This window comes from Lissotriton vulgaris, chromosome 7 (assembly GCF_964263255.1).
Source record: "Lissotriton vulgaris chromosome 7, aLisVul1.2, whole genome shotgun sequence".
Classification (NCBI taxonomy): domain Eukaryota; kingdom Metazoa; phylum Chordata; class Amphibia; order Caudata; family Salamandridae; genus Lissotriton; species Lissotriton vulgaris.
Window position 1 is genome coordinate 679,739,015 of NC_141695.1, and position 21,553 is coordinate 679,760,567.

The 21,553-nt window shown below is 45.3% G+C and overlaps 1 protein-coding gene across 1 annotated transcript in view; it reads right to left on the bottom strand.

Annotated features, from left to right (window-relative positions):
- Positions 1-21,553, bottom strand: part of LOC147702234 (uncharacterized) — a 109,192-nt gene that overhangs the window by 26,743 nt on the left and 60,896 nt on the right. The window contains exon 3 of the mRNA XM_086929408.1: positions 5,025-5,288. Coding sequence (XP_086785534.1) covers positions 5,025-5,288 — 264 coding nt within the window. The remainder of the gene's footprint in view (positions 1-5,024; positions 5,289-21,553) is intronic.

Below are 21,553 nucleotides of genomic sequence, written 5' to 3' on the forward strand. Positions count from 1 at the left end.
AGCCGGGACCTCGATTTCTAGCCCAGCCGGGTTGGAATTAAACATCGGCTGTGGGGTCGGGGCTGCATCCGGTCTCCCGGACTTGGACCATTCTTGGAATTTCGAATGGCATCTCAGTGACCGATTTGAGCGGCGGATATGGTACAGTGCAATAATTGAAGAACGAGAGCCGTGACCGGGGGTCCGACTCCCGGAGACCTATCTGGGCCGGGGTCGACTGGCTTGGCCCCGCGGGCGGCAAAGGTGTCGATTCTGTCTGTTTGGCGAGCGCCCGCTGCTATCATTGGCTTTGTGCGTGCCTAGTGCCTCGGAGTTTGTGTTCGGTGATTGTGTCCTGCTTCGTCTCTATGGGAGAGGAGATGGAGGAGGCGGATGACACAATAACGCTGAGGTCCGTAATGGCCGCCATTGGGGCGCTCCGCTCTCACATTGCCGACATTTACGTTCGGATGTCTGTACCGCTGACCAAGACTTTTTCAGGACCGGTGCACGATGCCCCGACATGCTATCAGCAACCTGTTGTTCCTGTGGAGTCATTTATCTGTCGTTCCGAAAGCCCTGAGCGGAAGCCTGCTTTAGCCCACTTGGATGATCCTGGCTTGGTGGATGGCGCACTTGAGATCATTGCTGGCCTTCCCTTCTCAATCCTTGTTCGACGAAACATCGGTGCTAAAAGTGTTGATCGCCACGACCAGCTCTTCAGTGACTGTCGGAGAAGCTCGCCGTTTTTCCTCATCCTTCCCAGACGGAATTGTGGATGCCGCCATTTTGTATCCTGTTTTCGATTTGATTCCATTGTCTTGTACTGTGTTGAATGCTTCGATCTCCTCATGAAGACTCTGGACTGGGCGGCAAGGACTCTTGGACAAACACGTACTGGTCAGGGTTGAATTTGGTTCTGTCCTACTTTCGATCTGACCCCATTGTCTAGTACTGTATTGAACGCTTTGATTTCCTTATGTAGACTCTGGATCGGGCGGCAAGGACTATTGTAAAGAACGTACTGGGCAGGGTTGATTTTGGCTTCTGGGGTTTGCTGCGTCTTGTGCTCTAAGTCGGGATCGTACCTCATATTGCAACGGGGGTCGGGTGGTTTTGTTACTGTCCCCCCCAGGCTGGGGTGTAATACTTGCTTCGTGCAGTGGTTGGGATGTCCTGGGGGGGTCGCCACTGGCGGAGGGCAAGGGAGACCGGGAGTGTATATGTTCTTCCCCTCCTCCGCTTTTCTTTCCTTCCTTTAGGGTAGTTCCGGGGCGACAGGCACGCTGTTAGTGGGGTAGGCCGTAGCCATTACAGGGGTGCAGGGTGGCTGGTGTTAGGGGGGGTTTTGTTATTTTAGTTTGTTTTGTTCTATGGTCCTTTTCTTTTCTTTCTTCTTCCCAGTGGGTTGGCTGTTTCTCCTTCTGCCATTCCTTGATTCGTGGGGCGTCTACACCAGCCCCTATTTCATTGTTTCTTGAGGGTGGATGTCCGGGAGGGTGATCGCTTGCTAGTAAATATATTTTTTACTCCCAGTCTGTTGCGGGCTCAAGACTGTATTGGTTTGTTCCCTGTTTTCTGACTGCAGTGCGTAGTACACCCCCTCGTCTCTTACTGCGTTCAAGTATGGTGTGACGCCTTTCACAGTAATGCCACTACTGACTCTTCAAAAAAAAAATGAAACCTTTAATATGTTTATTATATTGGTGATGCATTTACTCGTCCGCTGCAAACTCTTCGTAGAGATCGCCAGGATTATTTACAAATGCATGTACTTTGAATTGCTTTGCCACTTTGCGGCCAGCCCCTGTGGTTGTAGGCCGGCGCTTGTACTACTTTGATTGCAAATAGAGGTTTTAAAAAAAAAAACGAACGACTGGTACTGGTTGAGATGGAAAGGTTGCCAAAGCTGTAGGTTTCCTAAGGCTTGCACAGACGTTGTCCAGAAAGTAGTAGCAGAAGAATCCGAGAGAACATTAGCTGTTCGAATCGGTCATGGTGACTACAGCTTGGCCCTAACACAGGATAGATGAAATGCCTAAAGAAAATAACTACAAATGACTGGTAGAAAGGTTTTTATTGGTGGCAACCTTAATGCTGTTATGGAAAATATTAAAGACAAGTTGGCACACAGAGTGGTCAGACAACAGCCTGGTCAGTAAAAACAAAAATTTGTAGCTTCGGCGCCCAGGCGTAAAAACCCCACACAACAGAATATACATTCTACTTTACCTAGCACTGCACATACGTAAGGCTGGACCAGTTATTAGTAATACAACTAATTTTTCCAAGAGTCCTATATTCTCAGAAAGGTCACTCAGCGCTCTCAGATCATTCCTAAACAGATCTATGAACCTGCTGAGAGAATGCCTTTGGTGAAGGAGAGCAGTTACAGAACAGAAGCACCAAAGAGGATATTCAGGACAGTATTTATCAGTATCTGAAGAAGAATGGTAGAGGATAGGTGGGCGAACATACCTTATGGACCAAACCTAAGGTTGTGGTTAGGGGGTACCTTGACATCTGCCTCAGCCAGGCTCATGACATAGAAAATGTGTTTTGGGACTACTATGTTGAATTATACAAAGCGGATGTAATCTTGCAACTTCAGATAATACGTTTTTTTTGTAGTTCTTTACCTGCTAGGTAGTTGTCCGAGTCGTGGTCTGCTCGAGAGCAGCCCCTCCAGCTAGTAGAGATGATCTCAATCACAGTTAACCTCAAACTAAACAAAGCACCACACAACATGACTTCACGCCTCATTTTACACAATATTTTGTCACAGACTAGTTTGTATAACTAATTTCCAAATTCGGGCTCCATGACGCTATCCATGTTAGACCTCTTCATATCAGTCATTCCGAAGGCAAGGACTATTCCTTGTGCACATCATATCAGCTTATATCCCTACTCAACGTAGATGCAAAGTCAATGATAGGCATCCTGGTAGAAATATTAAGGGCACTGTCTCCTGGCTTCAAAGGCCTGGAACATTCCATGTTTAGTCCCAGGATGAACAGTGGGGGGCAACACTAGGCAAGTCAAAAATACCACAGATAATATGGAGAGATCACGAAAGAATGCTCTGACGTTATCTCTGGACAAAGAATGCATTTGATTGCATAAATTGGAGATTCTGGAGTAAAACACTAGAGATGTTTGCTTTTGGCCCCAAGTTCTGCAGCTTAGTGGGTAAGTAAAACCTACAGCCTTAGTTGGGGTGAATGAGAGCTTGTCATTACCAATGCATACCCATAGAGGGGCAAGACCAGGGTAAACCCCCTCAATTTACCCTTATGTAGTAGGAGGTTCAAGATGTCATTAATACCAAAATTGTTTACACCTTTAAAAAACTCCCAATGCCAGCTCCATGTGCAATATTGAAGAATCTTCATATCTCTATCGAAATATTTGTTGGGGAGGAAAAGAAAATAAGGCTGGCTATACTAAATATTTGCAGATACTCAAGTTGAGGGGTCCATGAAGGGCACTGAAAAAAGCACCATGAGGGCTATATTTCTCATCAGTAACATGCACTACTCTGTATTAGAGAAGGTGGCAGAGTCATATCTTTCTTTATTTCTATCCGCAGTCACCCCAGTGCTAGGCAAGCTTGATTTTCTCCAGCAGTAAAACCAGGATAACTGGACGTTTGGAAAGCGAAGGGTTGTAAAAGAAATGAGTATTTTGACAGGGATGGCATTAAGTCATTTAACAATTCAAGAAAGGCAATGGACTCGCAAAGGAAGAATGCTACCACTATTTCCAGATTAAGCATTGGGTCCTACATAATTTCACAAAACCATATGGTAGCCAGCTCTGACAATTTGAAAAATGGATTGTTATTTAAGACGGAGATAGAAAACTTGTTTTAGAGATTTAGATTCCTTATGGGGGTGAGGGAAGGGGAGAAGACATTGGGACAGATAAGATAGAAGAATGAACTAGGCATAAAATGTACAAAGGAGGACAGGAAAACTTAACACAAGGCCTGCACTACACTACAGCTATGGACACATCAACCAAGGAAAGCATTGGTGAATGTTGCTACCTACTGCTATAACAACACAGTTAAATGCATGCTTGGGATTCGCAGAAATCAGGACCTTGCTGATGTAGACATGAGGAAGAAGGCATGTTAGTACAACTATAGTTGAACTGTCTAAAACCAAAGTCACATTGGGAAGCAGAGCTAGATGGGATTTTCGTCAATGAAATACTTAGATTAACCTCCTACGAAGTCCTGGGCTGTCAAATGCACATACACATGCTCTACTTTCTCACCGGGAAAACAACTATAAAAGCAAAGTATTAACCAGTGTGCACGGATATATAATTGCTGACCACACCACACTTCTGACCTGTGAAAATCAGGAAATCATGATATCAGCATTGTGTGGAAAGGCCAGGTTGTCCGATTAGAGACTTTGGCTATATAGGTTGCGAGACTTCGTGGGTATGGAGTAAAGTTCAATGTTGCAAGAGTAAAATAGAGAACTCTTCACAAAAACAAGGGTTACATTCTCAGGGAAGCAGAAAGTGAATAGCGACTCCTGAAGGAGAATTATTAGTAGACCCCTGCATTCAGTGACATGGCGTAGAGCAGTGATGGGAAATCACCCTGCCCATCTCCATGCTGTCCTCTACACCATTATTAGTTGCGACCTAAACAAGGGTAAGAGTGGGGGGCTGGAGTATTACAGTTGTGTTGCTTTCTGCAGTCCGTGAATATAGATAGCTATTGTTACTAAAATTACAATAAAAAGAGGTTATCCATAAAAGTTGATGTTCCCTTCTATTCCTTATATCTGGGCCTACAGAAAGCCAAAGGGCTTATTAATTTAATACCCCAAGAGTCGTCACAAAATACACACATTTAGGGTACTATTAGAGAAACCACACAGCCAAAATTAAATCATAGCCCTGCCTTCTAAAGATACAAGGACTACTCTGCACTACCACTTAAACATTATGCAGAAGGACCCATCCAACACTCATGGCACTGCTTAAATTACAGTAACGATTAAAGACATCTGAATTCCTACCATAAGGACAAGCATCACTTAGCTCTTTATCCCAGTCTTCCCTCTCATATTGAGTGTCATCTTCCAGTTTCACAACAGGTCTGGTTTCCCAGTCCGAGTCCAAAAGATCTTCTTCCGTATCATCATACCTAGAACTCAAAGATGTGCAAGAATGTGTATCTGAATCTGTCTGAAGGTTTCCATCAACACAGGAAGTATTTTCAATCTTTTGTCCCAGGGGAATCTGGCCATCAATGTAGTTGTGGTTTACCAAGTTCACAAACTCTACGAAAAAAAAATTACAATATTTTTGAAAGAAGACCCCACTGCAAACACTTGAATTACATGAACATTCTAAAAAGCAAAATATGCTTGCCTAAAATTAAATGTGATAAGTAGTATGCATCATGGATTAACATCAATGGCTCTCTGAACTAAACAGCACATTGGTCTTATAAGCTGTGTCACATGATAGTCGTCCGTCGACCAAACAGCAAAAAAAGCCAAAAGCCTACATTTATGTACCTGTATTCTCATAGAAGCAATTGTACAGTTGGCCCCAGCAGTAACTCATTTTCAGAACAAGGACCCCCCTCACGCTCATCATGAGAGGGGTTCCAGGTTCATCATACCACAAATGTGTTTTAACCCCTTCCATGCTCATGACGGAACGGTTCCATCATGAGCGTCGGTTGAGCTGTGCTCATGAGGGAACCGTTCCGTCATAAGCCGATAGGCTCATTAGAACCTTCAGCACAGCGCGAAAATTCGTGCAGCGCTGAAGGGGTTAATGAAACCCCAATCCCTTTCTCTGTAGAACCACTGCTTGATAAGGGGTGGACCTTGAAGTAAAAATGTTTGATTAACTGTCAGGATTCCCCAGATAGAGCAGCACTAATCTAACAGTCATCTCCTCCTGTGCATGAGAATACTAGAGGAAGGTCAGAATGAAAGATGCTGATGGATGAATGAAGTTGCAGGGATTCTGCACCTACACAGAACTATGCACAGGAAAACAGGACCTCAGTGTACAGGGGTGTACCAATCTATCACCTTAGTGCCCAAGATCCAAAAACCGACTAGCTATAGTGTCTCATTTGTTCTCCTTTAAAAATCAAGAAGCTTCAACTGATTAGACAACCCAGAACACAACACTGCCAACTCTCTCAGGAATCGGGGTAGCAAGACATACCCTTTCGCTTGCTCACTCGTACTTGTCCACAATAAGAATTGGCAGAGTCACTATAATAGTGTAAAATGTTTATTTTAACTATTGTGCTCTTTAATACAGTATACGATCCACTACCAGCAGCAAAATGCATAAACTTAAAAACAATTAGCATTGTTAAAATTCCATACAGTACAAAGGGGGAAGTCATTATATAAAGACACTGGGAAAAGGACTATAAGGCCTAACCACCCTCCACCGACTGGAAGAAGTTTATTATATAAAGGAAGATCTCTGGGCTTTGATAGCAGAGCGGATACCTTAAAGCCTGGATGTAAGGTTTATATCATAGAGACAGCATAGCTCTTCTCCATGGAAAGGGCTCTCTCCAAGTGTGTATTAAAACAACATGCATTCCTGTAATTTCGTAGCACGAGTATTCAGCATTGCAGCTGTGTGTACCATGCTTTGCCTAGGTGCTAGGACTGACCAGATCATAATAACATGGGGCATAGTTTGTGGACATTTCACATCGTGTTCAGACTAAACTCCAGGAACTTAGCAGAGAATGTGTAAGGCAGACAGTTTCCATGTGAAAGGCATAAATAGAGTCTTGCAAAAATAAAGTCATGAGTACATGCGAAACATCATGGCAGCAAAGCTCATGCTAACTTAGCAATGTCAACAATGACCCTAATTGCCATTTAAACCCTCCCCTTGCTAAGGTCATAGGACATAGACAAGGACAAAAACAGAGTTCAAAAGTCAAGCAGAATTAAAAGTGTTTGAAAAAAACAGATTGAAAAAAATCAATATAGTCTTTGTGAATATTGAAAAAGTGTTGCCTCTGGAGGAAAGTTATTATGAAGGAGGTGGTAAATCTATCAAAGTAAGTGAACTTAAGAATGCAATTTCCTCCAACAGATCATCCCTATCTTTTGTAGAAAAAAGGATGCCATCCAATCAAGTAGGTCGAAGGAACAAAATGTGCTCCTCGTAGTCTGATGCTTCCAAAAGCCTAATTGGGAAACATGTGTGATATTCGACGAAACTCTGATGTAGGAGATTCTGCGCAGCTGCACAGATATCCCATTCAGCCAATACTCCAAGTGCCGCTGCACGCACCATACGGCCATCCCTAGAACAAGCTTGGTCATGAGCCTCTTAGGAACCCATTAACTGGATAAAATCTGGGACTGGACATGACATATTGGAGAAGCATAAATCTATAGCCCAATAGAAGGGGCACTGCAGACAGTAGGCAAATAAAGTAGGCAAAGCGAAAAGTTAATCCATAACTCACGCCAAGCGTTGCTAATGGCAAGCATCCAAAAACCTGTTGCATTAGATCACGGTACAGTTGCAATTGGCCTGGTCTGTGCATTACCACAAGATGAACAGCCATTGCGCCGCAGGAACAGAAGCAGGATTTCACCAGCCAACAACAGTAATAAAGGGAATACGCCAAAGATGCTAGAAAAAATGGAATGAATAAAAGCCAGAATTACTCCAAATATCATCTGAAAAGAAGTCACAAGGCCAGGTCCCACCTATTTAAAAAAATGTGCAAGGCCTTTAGTGTCAGATGCATTGAATATGTGAAGTATTCAGAAGTGACAATCTCGCTAGATGTTCTACCCACCTGTAACTCTAAGGTCTGTCGAGCCGAAGTGAGAGCCACTTCTTGATGGAATAGCGCTTTGAGCCTGCTCAATTTGTTGAAATCTGTTTTCAAAGTCGGAATGGAACGCCAAATGGAACTATCTATACTCCCATGTGGGGGCGGAAAAAGAATATTGCTACAAGTAACAAGCTGTAAAACCGTTACTGAATACGGGATTCCTGCCAATAAACCACAGCCGTCTTGGTTGTTCATAATGCGATAACTGCCGTTAGAAAGCAAGGTAAAAGCGGGAATTATTGACGGGACTGGAGTTCGTTTAAAAAAACATGCAAGATTAGGCGCTGACACATTACAAGCGCCGTGCAACTTAACGTGTTTACAAACCAGGGAATGTCCTACTGTAGAATCGCAGTCCCCCTCTGTTAGGAAAACTCCCTTATCCTCCCGTTGACATCTGAATGTGAAAGGTAGGGACCATAATTCATGGAGAAATGCACTACCCAGGGGTTCAAAATGGCCAATTAGAAAAATGTTGCATGCATGACTTAAATTAAAACAGCAAAAATGTGTCAAAATTTTTTACAGTGGTCAGGCCGAAACAAGTGGTTTGGTACACTGTATCATTTAAAACCAAAATTTGAGTTAGGATCAGGGCGGCACGATGTAATGCTTCAGTTACATTAACCTGCCATTGTTTAGCACCACAAATTGATGTTAACTCAATGGTGTCTTTCCAGTGATCATAAAACTGCGTGGCCAATTGTTGGACAGGCCTCGTGGCAGGCCCGACCCCTCCCCGCATGGCGGGTCTCGGACTACTACTACCCCTGTTCCCCGGACAAGAACGACACCTGCAGCTCGCCGGGTCAACCCCCAGCTCTTCCCAGACGGAACCCAGGCTCGTAACCACAACATTCTCGGCTGAGCAATCTTGGGAGCGATATAACCCAATGAATTAACCAAACAGCGGAGTCCTTTTCCGCTACAGAAAAAGGCAAGGGTTCCATTTGTTCAATATGCAACAGTGTGTATGCAGCATCTTTCATGGACATAAATCTCTGTTTATCAGTCAGATTAAATGGTAAAAACAAAGCAGAATCATTCAAATAATCCCAAGGGACATTTCCCATTTTAAGGGTCTGTAGCATCCATGCAAAACTGCATAACTGATCGAAAGTGATTTTGACCATGGTACAACACAGATACATCACTCTGAACAATATTGATAAAAGAAGAAACAATATTATCGAATGTATAATGAGTGATGAAAGTATATTGATGTTATTGTCGACCACTGCAAAAACTTTCTCTTAATTGTCTTGATCAATTTGGCACAGACGAAGAGCTGCCTCAATTTGCAAAAGTTTCCAAATTTCATTGTAAGCGGCATAAATAAATCTCCTAGATGTAGATGTCCTAGGTCCTAATATAAAAGCAGCCAAATTGATGTTGTTCAACAAGAGCATGAGGTGTCGTTTTACTGATAAGGTAGAATGTTCCAAACATTGTTGGCATAATTTACGAGTATATGGTGACTGAATGTGTAAGGAGAGAACGAGGATCCAATCTAGTCTCTGTGAAACCAGGTGTTACGTATAAAAACACAATTGGCATGCATCTGAATTTGTTTGCCACACCAGCCACCTGGATGAGTCAAATTCAGAGACATTGAAAATCTCAATTCGAAGCAAAGCCTGCAAGGCATCAATAGTATAATTTGTCTGAGTACGCCAATTGTTGTATTCCGCTAAGGACGGAATGGAAGGGATGTTTAAATTTTTTACTGTGGTCAGGCCGAAACAAGTGGTTTGGTACACTGTATCATTTAAAACCAAAATTTGAGTTAGGATCAGGGCGGCACGATGTAATGCTTCAGTTACATTAACCTGCCATTGTTTAGCACCACAAATCGATGTTAACTCAATGGTGTCTTTCCAGTGATCATAAAACTGCGTGGCCAATTTTTGGACAGGCCTCGTGGCAGGCCCGACCCCTCCCTGCATGGCGGGTCTCGGACTACTACTACCCCTGTTCCCCGGACAAGAACGACACCTGCAGCTCGCCGGGTCAACCCCCAGCTCTTCCCAGACGGAACCCAGGCTCGTAACCACAACATTCTCGGCTGGCCCGGGTCCCTTCCCGAACCACCGTCCCCGGCCCAGCCGCCATCTTGAACCCTCCACGACCAGGCCTCGTGTCGACCTCAGCCTCAGGCTCAGGCCCAGCCAGGCCCCGACATCGAGGCACCACCATCCACCCAGGGGGTAACGAGACCACTTGGCGAGTCAATGGGAGAAGGAGTGTCGATGGCTCCCCTCCGCCCGGTTTCGATCGCCCCCGGCCTCCCTGGGCGCTGGCTCCACCCCCCTGCTGGGTGTCTGGACTCCCTCATCCCGGACCCCCGACCTCCAAGTGCGAGGGTCCGGACATCAAAGGGCGCCAGACCTATAACTGGGGTAGCTCCAGAGCAGGAAGGCAGTTGTATCCTGGAGTCGAGAGACACCGAGACAAACTCATCCTAGGAGGCCTGCTGGCGCTGCCGCGGCTCCTCTTCGTGAACCATCTTCGAAGGCCTGTTGGCACTACCGCGGCTCATCCTCGGGAACCATCTTTGAAGGCCTGCTGGCGCTGCCGCGGCTCATCCTCATGAACCATCTTTGAAGGCCTGCTGGCGCTGCCGCGGCTCATCCTCGTGAACCATCTTTGAAGGCCTGCTGGCGCTGCCGCGGCCCATCCTCGTGAACTATCTTTGTAGGCCTGCTGGCGCTGCCGTGGCTCCTCTTCGTCAACCATCCTTGAAGGCCTGCTGGCGCTGCCGCGGCCCCTACTTGCGAACCCTCCAGCTTGAGGATTGAGAGCTATACTCCAGCTACCCCTGTACCGGACCGGTACTGAGACTGTCCCGCTACCCCCTTTCCCCAGAGACTAGAATTGAAGGGATCATCGTATCCTGATCCTACTGTAACGTCACGTTTAACCTGCCTAAGAATACCGATAAAAGTGTACAGAACCTATCTTTGTGTGGGGTCCATCTGTGGGGGGGTGGTTACTTGTCCGTACGATCCAAGGAGAGGGCCCTCGCCAGGAGGCCTCTCCCCCTTGCTCGGCAGACCCTCCGGGTTCCCGTCTAACACCAATTTAGTCCTAAAAGAGTTGGAGTAAATCATCTTAGTGTGGGTCCAAAAAAAATTGGATTGAGATGAAAATTGTAGTTAAAAAAAATAGGATTCTGGATTAGACATATCATAATCTGTAAAATATGTGAACTTATCTCTAAGAGTTTTCGAACTCCCTTGTATGGGAGTAGGACAATGTTCCCAATGAGTGTAATTAAAAAACGGTCTTTAAGTGTTTGTTTTATGCAACAAATTATGCCCATAATGTTGATACCAGAAGAGATAAGCATAATTTGCAGAATTCCCCATTAAAAGCAGCATAATATTATAATTCGGAAAACAATGCATGTACTGCTTGCACATCCCAATCGTCAGAATGTATATCCCCATGTTACCACATCTCCTAATGAGACGCGAAACACACATAGCACCCTGAGCACCTCAGTCGGACCATGATTTTCACAAGCTACTTTATCCCAAACAATGTAAATGTAAATGTAAATGTGTGTGTTTTGTAACGCGCACTGCTACCAGGAGGCGTCCTGGTGCTATAGACTGCTGGGGAACCCGTCCTGGCTTTCCCTGTGAGATGTTTCCTCCTGGGTATCTCCAAGGTGAAACCAGGCATCCCCGGCGTTGGTGGGGGGCCGTTGTGGAGATGAGACAAGCTAATGCCCAGAGTTGCCGAGTGTGATCCCTGGTTAGAGTAGGCACAGAGGCGAGAATTATCGAGTATGCTGAACCTGGTTCACGACCCTGCCGCGTCGGGAATTGAACCTTGGTCCCGGGCCATCCTCTCCTTCCTGGTCTGGTGCCTCTAACCAGTGAGCCACACCACTCCACAAACAATGCCATCTGCAACCGGGAATGCTGAAATGTTCACTAGTGTCTGATCATGTTTCATGATATGGGAAGATGTGTGACGGGCCAGAATTCCATCAACCAAGTTTACATGAGTGCCTCTGGCAAATAATGACCATTGATGAGTAAGAAGAACACTGTCACAAATCCAATCGCCATGAAAAGGAAAATCAGGATAAGCACCAACCAAACGTAGGTCCATGGCGGTACCAGGTAAGTCTTTTTGAACCAAGAAAAAAACCCACTTAATTTAGTCGATGGGACTGCCAAACGGGAAGACGAGGAGGATGAGTCATAAGAGAAGCTAGCATGGTCCCCAAAATAACCACTTGCATCCCTCAATATTAAAGGTGGCTGGTGTTGTTAAGGATTGCTTGGCACTGCCCTCTGGGATTCATCTGTGGGATATGTATACTAGACAGCTGCAGAAAAAGAGGATGGAGGCAGAACAGGCAAAAAGGTCAACAGCAGTTTCTGTCTCACCATCACCGGTACGGGCTGTAGTTGTAGAGGCTGAGATTACCGGATTCAAAGAAATAGAATTGCAGGAAACTGCAGGTGTTACACTATTCAGAATCGGCCAGACGGCGTAACTTGACATAGTCCAGTGAAATGTATCTTTTGTCTCTGTGACCAGGTGAAGGTGGTAAAATTACTGTACGACTACCCTTCAATCCAAGTACTGGAACTGGGGCACGCTAAGAGGAACCAAATTCTTTTTTGTTCTCTAGCTTTTCTCGAACCAGATCTCCAATCTTAGGAAGCCAGGCAGCGACCAGGATCAGCAGTGCTGCATCATTGGAAGAGGATGAATGTTCAGTCGCATAGCTATCACTGGTCTTTTGTAGATCCTGTATCAGAGTAGAGTGATTATCTATGTCAAAGGTTGTGGCAGCCGCCACAACGTCTAGACAATCGATCTGGCACAAACCTTTTAATGCCAAAGAGCATTTTATATGGGATCCGCCCACCCAGCGATCTTCTAGGGAAATTATTGAGTGTATATTGATCATACAAGTGGGCCAGCCAAAGCCTGCCAGGACCTAAGACTCTAGCTGTCAAGGATTGCTTTAAGTCATGATTCATTCACTCCACAATTAAATGGCTCTTAGGCCCGTGTGGAGAAGAAAACTGCACCAGCACCCAGATGGACTTCATCGCGTCCTTGTACGCCTTGGAGGTGAACGCTGGACCTTGGTTAGAATGGAAGGTGCCACAGGCAAACATCCCGACAAAGACATGCAAATCCCAGATGACATTTTGAGCGTCAGAACTGCATTGTGGCCAAATACAAAGAAATCTAGTGCACAAATGAATTGCAACAAATATAAATTTATATGCAGTATAAGAAGATAATGGACAGCAGTGATCAAGATATACACAGCCAAACGGTTGATTAGAAATACATAGATGAGTTTGAGGTGGACTTGTGACCGTAGAGGGTTGAATTTGTTGACAAATGTCACAAGAAAGTACATAACTACGGGTTGGTTTTGTACAAACCATGCCACAATAACGTTGCTGTAGAATCGAGACTGATCAAATCCGCGACGAGGTCGTGGCTTCTGTGCATGTCGGGGTGTCTGTGAAAGCAATTCTGCGGTCCATGTTGCGAATCAGCCGAACCCCAACAGAAGGAATCTTAGCTGTTAGGGAGATATATAATAAGAGTATTTAGAAGGGAAACCCTGAGGATAAGCAGTTCCCTCCCAGAATATCATTATCTATTTTAGTCATTGACCTTGTAACTGCTGCTACAGTACACGTGGCTACTGCAGATTTGGCCGCTTCATCAGCAAAAGAAGTACCAGGAGCATGTGATCCCACACGATGATGGCCAAGAGTATGTATAACTTGCGAGAGGCAGACGTTGTTTAAGGTCTGCCACTCAAACCCAAAGCTTTTTATGCTTAATTGTGCTGCCTTTAGAGCCTTGATAGTTAATTTGAGACCAAAAGAATATGTTGGCATTAAAAGACTGGACACAGTAGTAAGAATCACATACAATAAGAGTATTCACATTAGGACCAGCAAACTCCAAAGCAAGAACAGGAGCATGCAGCTCCGCCAATTGTGCTTTACAGTCCCCAAGCGCTGTAGTATGCACTTTGGAAGACTTACCCATTGACAATGGAGCCAGCAACAATTGCGTAAGCCGCTGAATAAGCATGTTTGGAGCCAGTGGCCGGTAAAGCAGAGTCATCAATATAAATGATACATTCGTACTCACGTAAAAGAAGCAACGACAACGGAGGAGGGTGAACATGTTCATACTGTAAAACTCCTCTTGTCTGTAGGGCAGGGTCAAAGATAAATGTGACATTGGATGATGTCAAAAAAGTAGCCCACTGTATCCAACGGGGATGTAGTGCCTCGGAGTTGGGCACACTTCCCTTAGTCACGGCCTCCAAAGCAAGGAAGGGCGTGACCATAAGAATGCGTTCACCTTGAGCCAGAGAGCGCTCTTTCAGAACAGCTATCTGTACCGCTGTCAAGATTTTTTCAACATTCGAAAAACACATTTCAGTTGCAGTGTACAAATGTTATTTGTAATAGGTACTGTGTCTCCCTCATTAAACATCAAGTAAGTGAAACCCACTGCCCCTGGTACTATACGCATCAGCGGGTTTGTGGTGTTATCACACTGCAACAAGTAGTTAGTTGCAAGCATATCAGATTGCAAAGAAAGTAGGATAGAGGTATGTTATGGAAGTCAGCTGGCAGAAGAATATGTTGGTTGTATCAACACAAAGTGGTTTGAATAGCTGGGCATAATCGGGAATGTATGTCCTCCAGAAATTCAAATATCCCAGCAAAGATTCAAGTTTCTTCAGCGTGGAAGGAGGTTGCAACTGTGCACATTTCTCTAGGAAGTGAGGGGGCTAAACCCTTACCTTCATTATTGAGCTCATAGACCAAAAAGAGCACCGCAAAAGGAGCGATGTGAGATTTTGCAAAATTTAACTTCGCATCATTTTGACGTTTGCCGACTATGGATAGGTCGACTCGGGCAAGATGCGGCTAAAGCTTATCGTCCGTTAGATAAATATCATCAACAGACGAGAACGCCTCTGGATCAATGTCGTGTAACAACGACACAACATGTGCTGCAAATGCCTCGGGCGGTTTGTATACCCCATAGGCAAACACGTACATTTTTCTGATTTCCTACGGCGGTAAATGCGGTCAAGTCACAGAACTCAGGAGCAAGATTATGACTCTAGAAACTATCTGAAATGTTCAGTGTAGTTTTGTATTTTTTATGAGCAAGATTGTTTACCAGCACAGAGCTGTGTGTGTTCTGCACAGTAAAAGTACGGCAATGACTATTCAAATTTCGTTAATTCAATACAATGCAATATGAACCGTCAGGCTTTGATACAGTAAAAAGACAATTCTTCATCGTGATGTAACATGATACAATCACCCCTGGATACTCTAACTGTGTTAGAATGTCACAAACATGAGCTTTAGCTTCACGTCTGATTGGACATTGAAGCTGCGGCATAGATCGTAAAGGTATCTCATGAGCTTGTGAAACCATATCCCAGCCTGCCGGATTAAGGTACACTGCTGAGGCAAGGGCCAAAGCCCAATCAGCTGAGAAAGCCTTTGCTTGTTCCTCAGGGACGGAAAGTGAAAAAATAGGAAGCATCACGTCCTCTCCTCGAGAAGCGGCTAACACCAAGGGTGGAGGCCAATCTGCTGCCGCCAAAAAAATATTGTATGAGGTTAGATTTTTCCAGAAAACTGCTTTGATTGGACGCTGTACATCACCTTCAATTTGGAAAGTAATCTCATTGAGTCTAACCGGGAGGGCAACCCGGGTATCTGCCGACTCTACTGTAATGAATGTATCAGTTGCTGTCGCCTCCCGACAGGGACGCAGAGCCTCCCGCACTATGGTAACCTCCGCCACGCTGTTGAGCAGAGTCACTGCCCACGTCCAGTCAAGGATTTGCGTTCTTACCGTCTGAGGCATATCTTAATCTTAAAGCTGTAACTTTTTTCTTCTGATAAGGGGGTCGAAAACAAGGCAGTTCCTCTTGTTTGGCTTTAACGTCAAACTGTTGAGGTTGATCTAGCCCCTGTTGACTAGTCGGACCTTTGCCACGATCCTGGCACTCTCTTCCACCGACTTGAGTCCGATGTGACCTGTAAAGAACGAGGAGAGCGCTGATCAGGGACCTGAAATCTATCAGAAGTCTTAATTTTTCCCGCAAGTAATAAGTACGCTCAGAAGACTTGGGTGTCGGTGAGCCAGCACGCGACCCTTGCTTCTGTTATTGATGCCCCTATTTTTCAGTTCTTTTTAGGAAAGAACGGGCGTCCGTCTTGATCAGACTGGGCTTTTTGTTGTGTTTGAGATTGCATCCGAGTAAAAGGTTTAACTCCCAGGCTTTTGCGGCCTATGGTTTTTTTAGCCTTTGCAATAATATTGGGTAATTCGCACGGCTTGTCTGCGACAGACTCCAAGCGGTTTACCACTTGAAAGCTCACAGCATCACACTTTACATTAGCAAGGATCATGTCAGCTAACAGTCTCACCCCCAACTAGACAGCCGATTCGGTTCCTTGTTCATCTTGAACACGTTTTAGCACGGACTGGAGTACGGTCAAGGAGCGAGTACCGAATCAAACCGCTGCAAACACCTTGCCCCAGGGGTTCCAATCAGATAATTCGAGAATTAAGTCTGTAGGCAAACTTCTAGTCAAGTGGTATTAGGAAAAACAGCCTCTAGTGTTTTGCGGCCATTGGCCCATCACTGAATTAACCATAAGAGGACTGATGAGCACACCACTAGGTCCAGCGGGTTGTGGTACAATGCCAGGTGGTCCCACCTGAAAGTTCGCGACATGAATTGTATAACAGCCCTATACACATGCATCAGGGATGTATGCAATACGCAGAGCTCTGCAAGCGTTGCAGTAGTCAGAAAACGTGGGTGTGGGGTATGCCCAGCCTAAACTGTCCACGTGGCCCCATCTATCCATCTAAACAGACTGGTGTTATTGGGTGAGGAAGGGCGCCATTAAACCATATTTGGTGTTGACAAGCCGTTAGTGAACCTCAAGAGCCCTATAAGGCTGATAAACTTAAGGAAGGGCCATGGCAGTATATTCGTGAAACAAATTATCTATTCCATCCTTCGCCAGAAAGGTGACCCAAGAATAAAGTACCTCAGAGCGGTAAGCCACATCCACTTCTACAACAAAAATGAGCGCAACACCAGTATTAGGGACTCCATTTTGAGTCAAATAAACTGACTGCAGCCAGATTCAATATTAACCGCAATAATGAATGCCAAAGCACAACAACCTAAAACGTGACAGCGCAAGAACGGGTTAAAAAGAAAGAAGGAACCTTTTAAGATTTCAAGCTTAAAAGAAACTATAATAAACTTCAATATAGGAGGTTACACTGTCACAACTGACTTCGGAAACAGAAGTGAGGAGATTGTGGACAAGCGCAATCACTACTCAAGAGTCTGTCAGATAACCAGACCAAACGTTGGCGGCGCCATGTTGCAGGGATTCTGCACCTACACAGAACTAAGCGCAGGAAAACAGGACCTCAGTGTATTGGGGTGTACCAACCTATCACCTTAGAAATCCCAAAACCACCTAGCTATAGTCTCTCATTCGTTCTCCTCCAAAAATCATGACGCTACAAATGATTGAACAACCCAGAACACAACACTCCCTACTCGCTCAGGAATCGCGGTAGCAAGACATACCCTTTCGCTCGCTCACTCGAACTTGTCCACAAAAAGGATTTGCAGAGTCTCTATAATAGTTTAAAATGTTTATTTTAACTATCGTGCTCTAAAATACAGTATACAAGTCACTACCAGGAGCAAAATGCATAAACTTAAAAAAATTAGCATTGTTAAAATTCCACGTACGAAGGGGGAAGTCATTATATAAAGACAGTGGAAAAAGGACTATAAGGCCTAACCACCCTCCCCTTGACTGGAAGAAATGTATTATATAAAGGAAGCTCTCTGGCCTTTGATAGCAGATCCCAAACCTTAAAGCCTGGATACAAGGTTTACATCATAGAAACAACATAGCTCTTCTCCATGGAAAGGGCTCTCTCCAAGTGTGTGTTACAACAACATGCATTCCCGTAATATCAAAGCACGAGTCTTCAGCACTGCAGCTATGTGTAGAATGTTTGGTCTAGGTGCTAGGGTCTGACGAGAACAGAATAACAAGGGGCATTTTTTATCGACCTTGCACATCGTGATCTGACTAAACTGAATTTCTCATGTGAAAGGCATGAACAGAGTCTTGCAAAAATAAAGTCGCACAGTAACGTGCGCAAAAGCAGCATCATAGCAGCAAAGCTCATGCTAACTTAGCCATGTCAACAATGACCCTAATGGCCCTCAATTGCAGGCCTCTGGCCAACGAAGGGCTGTTAAACGCAGCAGGGAGCACAGACTCCATAGCGGTCATCGACTGGACGCCAGACTGAAAAGGTGGTAGCACCCACACTAGCTTGAGCTACATAACAGGGTCTGGGCACATTGAGACATCAGCACTTAGAGCGCACAAACTACACAAACTACCTGCAAAGCTTTCACAAGCAGAAATGGCCTGGGGCAAGGCTATAGGAAAAGCAGGTTTCTGCTCATCGTACTGGAGGCTTGGCCCTTAACTCAGAAACGCAAGGATCTCCCTCCTCAATTAAACTAGGCACCAAAGTGAGGAGAGTGTTCTCCTTACAATAGGAAAAACAAGAAGGTGCAGGGCACCTTCATGGGGCTTCCTGCCCTGGGACAGAAGCGCAAACAACTTACCTTCTGTAACAATCTTTGTGGTAAAGACTCTATCCAGCTGCAGATTCCTCGCCTTTCGAATATTCCCCAGACTGGATCTGGAAACTTTTCAGCAATGCTTCTGTGTATCGGAAGGTGGCAACTTGCAGCTCCATACGATTTCGATTTATAGTCATAAGCAATGAGTAGAGTAGCAAGCTTACCTCCCCTAAGGCGGTGGAGTAGACAGAAAAGTGCCGAATTTGAAATCCTGTTAAGAATAAACATTCCTGAGGGATGCTTGACCTACTTGTGCATCCGTTCTGCCATCTGTGTTAAAGCAGTAAATTAGTAATTGTATGGATAGACCTCTATGTCGCTGCCTTACAGATATCGCTAAAGGGATATTCTTCATAAGGGCAGCAGTAGCTGCCTCATCCCTGGTAGAGTGAGCTTTGGGCCTCCCAGAAAGGGATTTATGGGCTAGTTGATAGCAGCAGACAATGCAAGAGACAATCCACCTAGAGATTGATTGTTTAGAAGTCGCCAACCCTGTGCGGACTGGGCCATAATTGATGAACAATTGTTGAGCACTACGAATGGCTATAGTCTTGTCCAAATAGAATTTTAATACCCTTTTTACGTGCAGCGAATGGAGACCTCTCCGCTGGAAAAGAAGGGCTTGGAAAAAACATGGGCAAAGGAATGGGTTGACTCACGTTGAAATCTGAGACCACTTTAGGGAGAAACTTGGGATGTGTGCGTAACACTACCGTAGAGGAATGGAACAGTGTGTAAGGTTCACCAGTGCAGAGAGCCTGAATCTCACTAACTCCTTGCTGATGTAATGGCCACTAGGAAAGCAGCTTTCCCTGTGAGATACTGTAAAGAAGCTTTGTGGATGGGCTCAAAGGGAGGAAGCATTAGACGAGACAGTACTACGTTCAGCTCCCATGGAGAGGAAGGGTGTCTAAACGGGAGGGAAAACCATCTTTAACCCTCCTAGGAAGTCCTTAATGACTGGAATTGTAAAGAAATATTTGTGAAGAACATTTCCTATATGCTGTAAGAGCAGAAAGATGGAGTCTTATTGAAGAATATTGAAGGCCAATTTGGCGAGAGAAAATAAATAGGGAAGAATAGCTTCTTCCTGGCAGGAAGTGGAATCAAACTGGTTAGAAGAACACCAAATATAGAATTGCTTACCTTTAAAGGCATAAGCTGTTCGCGCAGGTGGTAGCTTGGCTTCCTTTAGGATGTCCCTACAATCCTGAGGCATACTGAATTATCTCAGGAGCCATATTGCCAAACTCAAGGAGGACAGGCTGGGATGTAGTAGCTGGCCTTTGAACTTCGTGAGGAGGTCCGGTCTACAAAGTAGCCTAAGATGTGGACAGATAGACCAATGAAGGAGGTCCGGGAACCACAGTTCTCTTGACAATTGTAGGGCAATGAGTATCATCTGGGCTGCTGTGGACGCCAGTCTTTGCAGGATTGTCGGTATTAACCGTATTGGAGGAAAAGCGTAAAGAAATTTGTTCGACCAGGCGATAGGGCAGAAATTGTGGATGGCAAAATCTGGAGGCGAAGTTGTGGAATGTTTTGTTTTCTTTTGTGGCGAACAGATCCATATAAGTTGTGCCCCACAGACTGAAAATACTTTCCATAACTTCTTCGTTCAGAACCCACTCGTGGTTATTGTGGAGAACCCTGCTGAGTGAGTCTACCTGGATTTTCTGGTCCTTTGAAGGTGAGCCGCCACCAGTGTTTGATTCTTGGCAAGGAGCCAATGCCAAATCGATTGGGCTTCTTGTGAGAGGTCTGGACCTTGTTCCACCCCGCTTGTCCAGGTAGTACATGGTGGCTATATTGTTTGTTTGAACAAGCAGGTGGTTGGTCGTGAATGATGGGTGAAAAGCCTTGAGAGCCAGGTCTACTGCTTGAAGCTCTAGAAGGTTGATGTAATACTCTTGTTCTCTGGGGGACCAAAGATCCTGTACTTGTAAGTGGTCCATATGTGTTCCCCAGCCGATCAGTGAAGCATCAGTGACTACTGTCTGTGTCGGCGGACGTTCATACCGCACAGTACATTCTTACGGGAGTACCGCCACTGAAGAGATTCCACTGCATGAGTTGATAGTCCTCCCAGTTCCCCGAGAATGGGTTCCACTGGTCCTCTAAACTGTCCTGAAGGAGGCATGTGGAGGCGAGCCTTGGGAGTCAAGAACATAAATGTGGGATTCTTGTAAAGCGCACTGTTGCTCTACCAGAGTGTCCTGGCGCTGTAGACCGCTGGGGAACCCGTCCTGGTTTTCCCTGTGAGATGGTCCCTTTCTGGGTATCTCCAGGGTGAAACCAGGCCTCCCCGGCATCTGTGGGGGGCCGTTGTAGAGATGAGGCAAGCTTAATGCCCAGAGTTACCGAGTGTGTTCCCTGGTTAGAGTAGGCACTGAGGCGAGAATTATCGAGTCGGTTGACCCCTGGTCCTGGACCCTGCCGCGTCGGGAATGGAACCCAGGTCCCGCGCCGTTCTCTGCTTACAGGTCTGCCGCCTCTAACCAGTGAGCTACACCTCTCAACATGCAGGAGGCCATTGAGCCGAGAAGAGAGGAGACTATGCATACTGATGGACGGGTTATCCGCTGAAGGTTGTGACATTTTTGGAGAATGGATAACCCTTGCTCCTCCAAAGGAAACACCTTTTTCTGTAGTGTGTCCATGGTAGTTCTTAAGTAATGTAGAGTCTAAACAGGCGTTGCCGTGGACATTTACATATTGATATGTAGACCCAAGCAGATCGCATGTCCTTAGGAAATGTTCTTGAGCTTCCGAGAATGTGGCTGCTTTCATGAGCTAGCTGTCGAGGTATCTTGTTTCCGAAGATGCGCTGCCACCACAGCCATGAATTTGGAAAATGTCCTGGGCGCGGACTTGAGGCCGAATGGGAGAACCGCATACTGGTAGTGATTGTGTTCCACAACAAACCTGAGGAACTTCTGATGAGACTTTGTTATTGG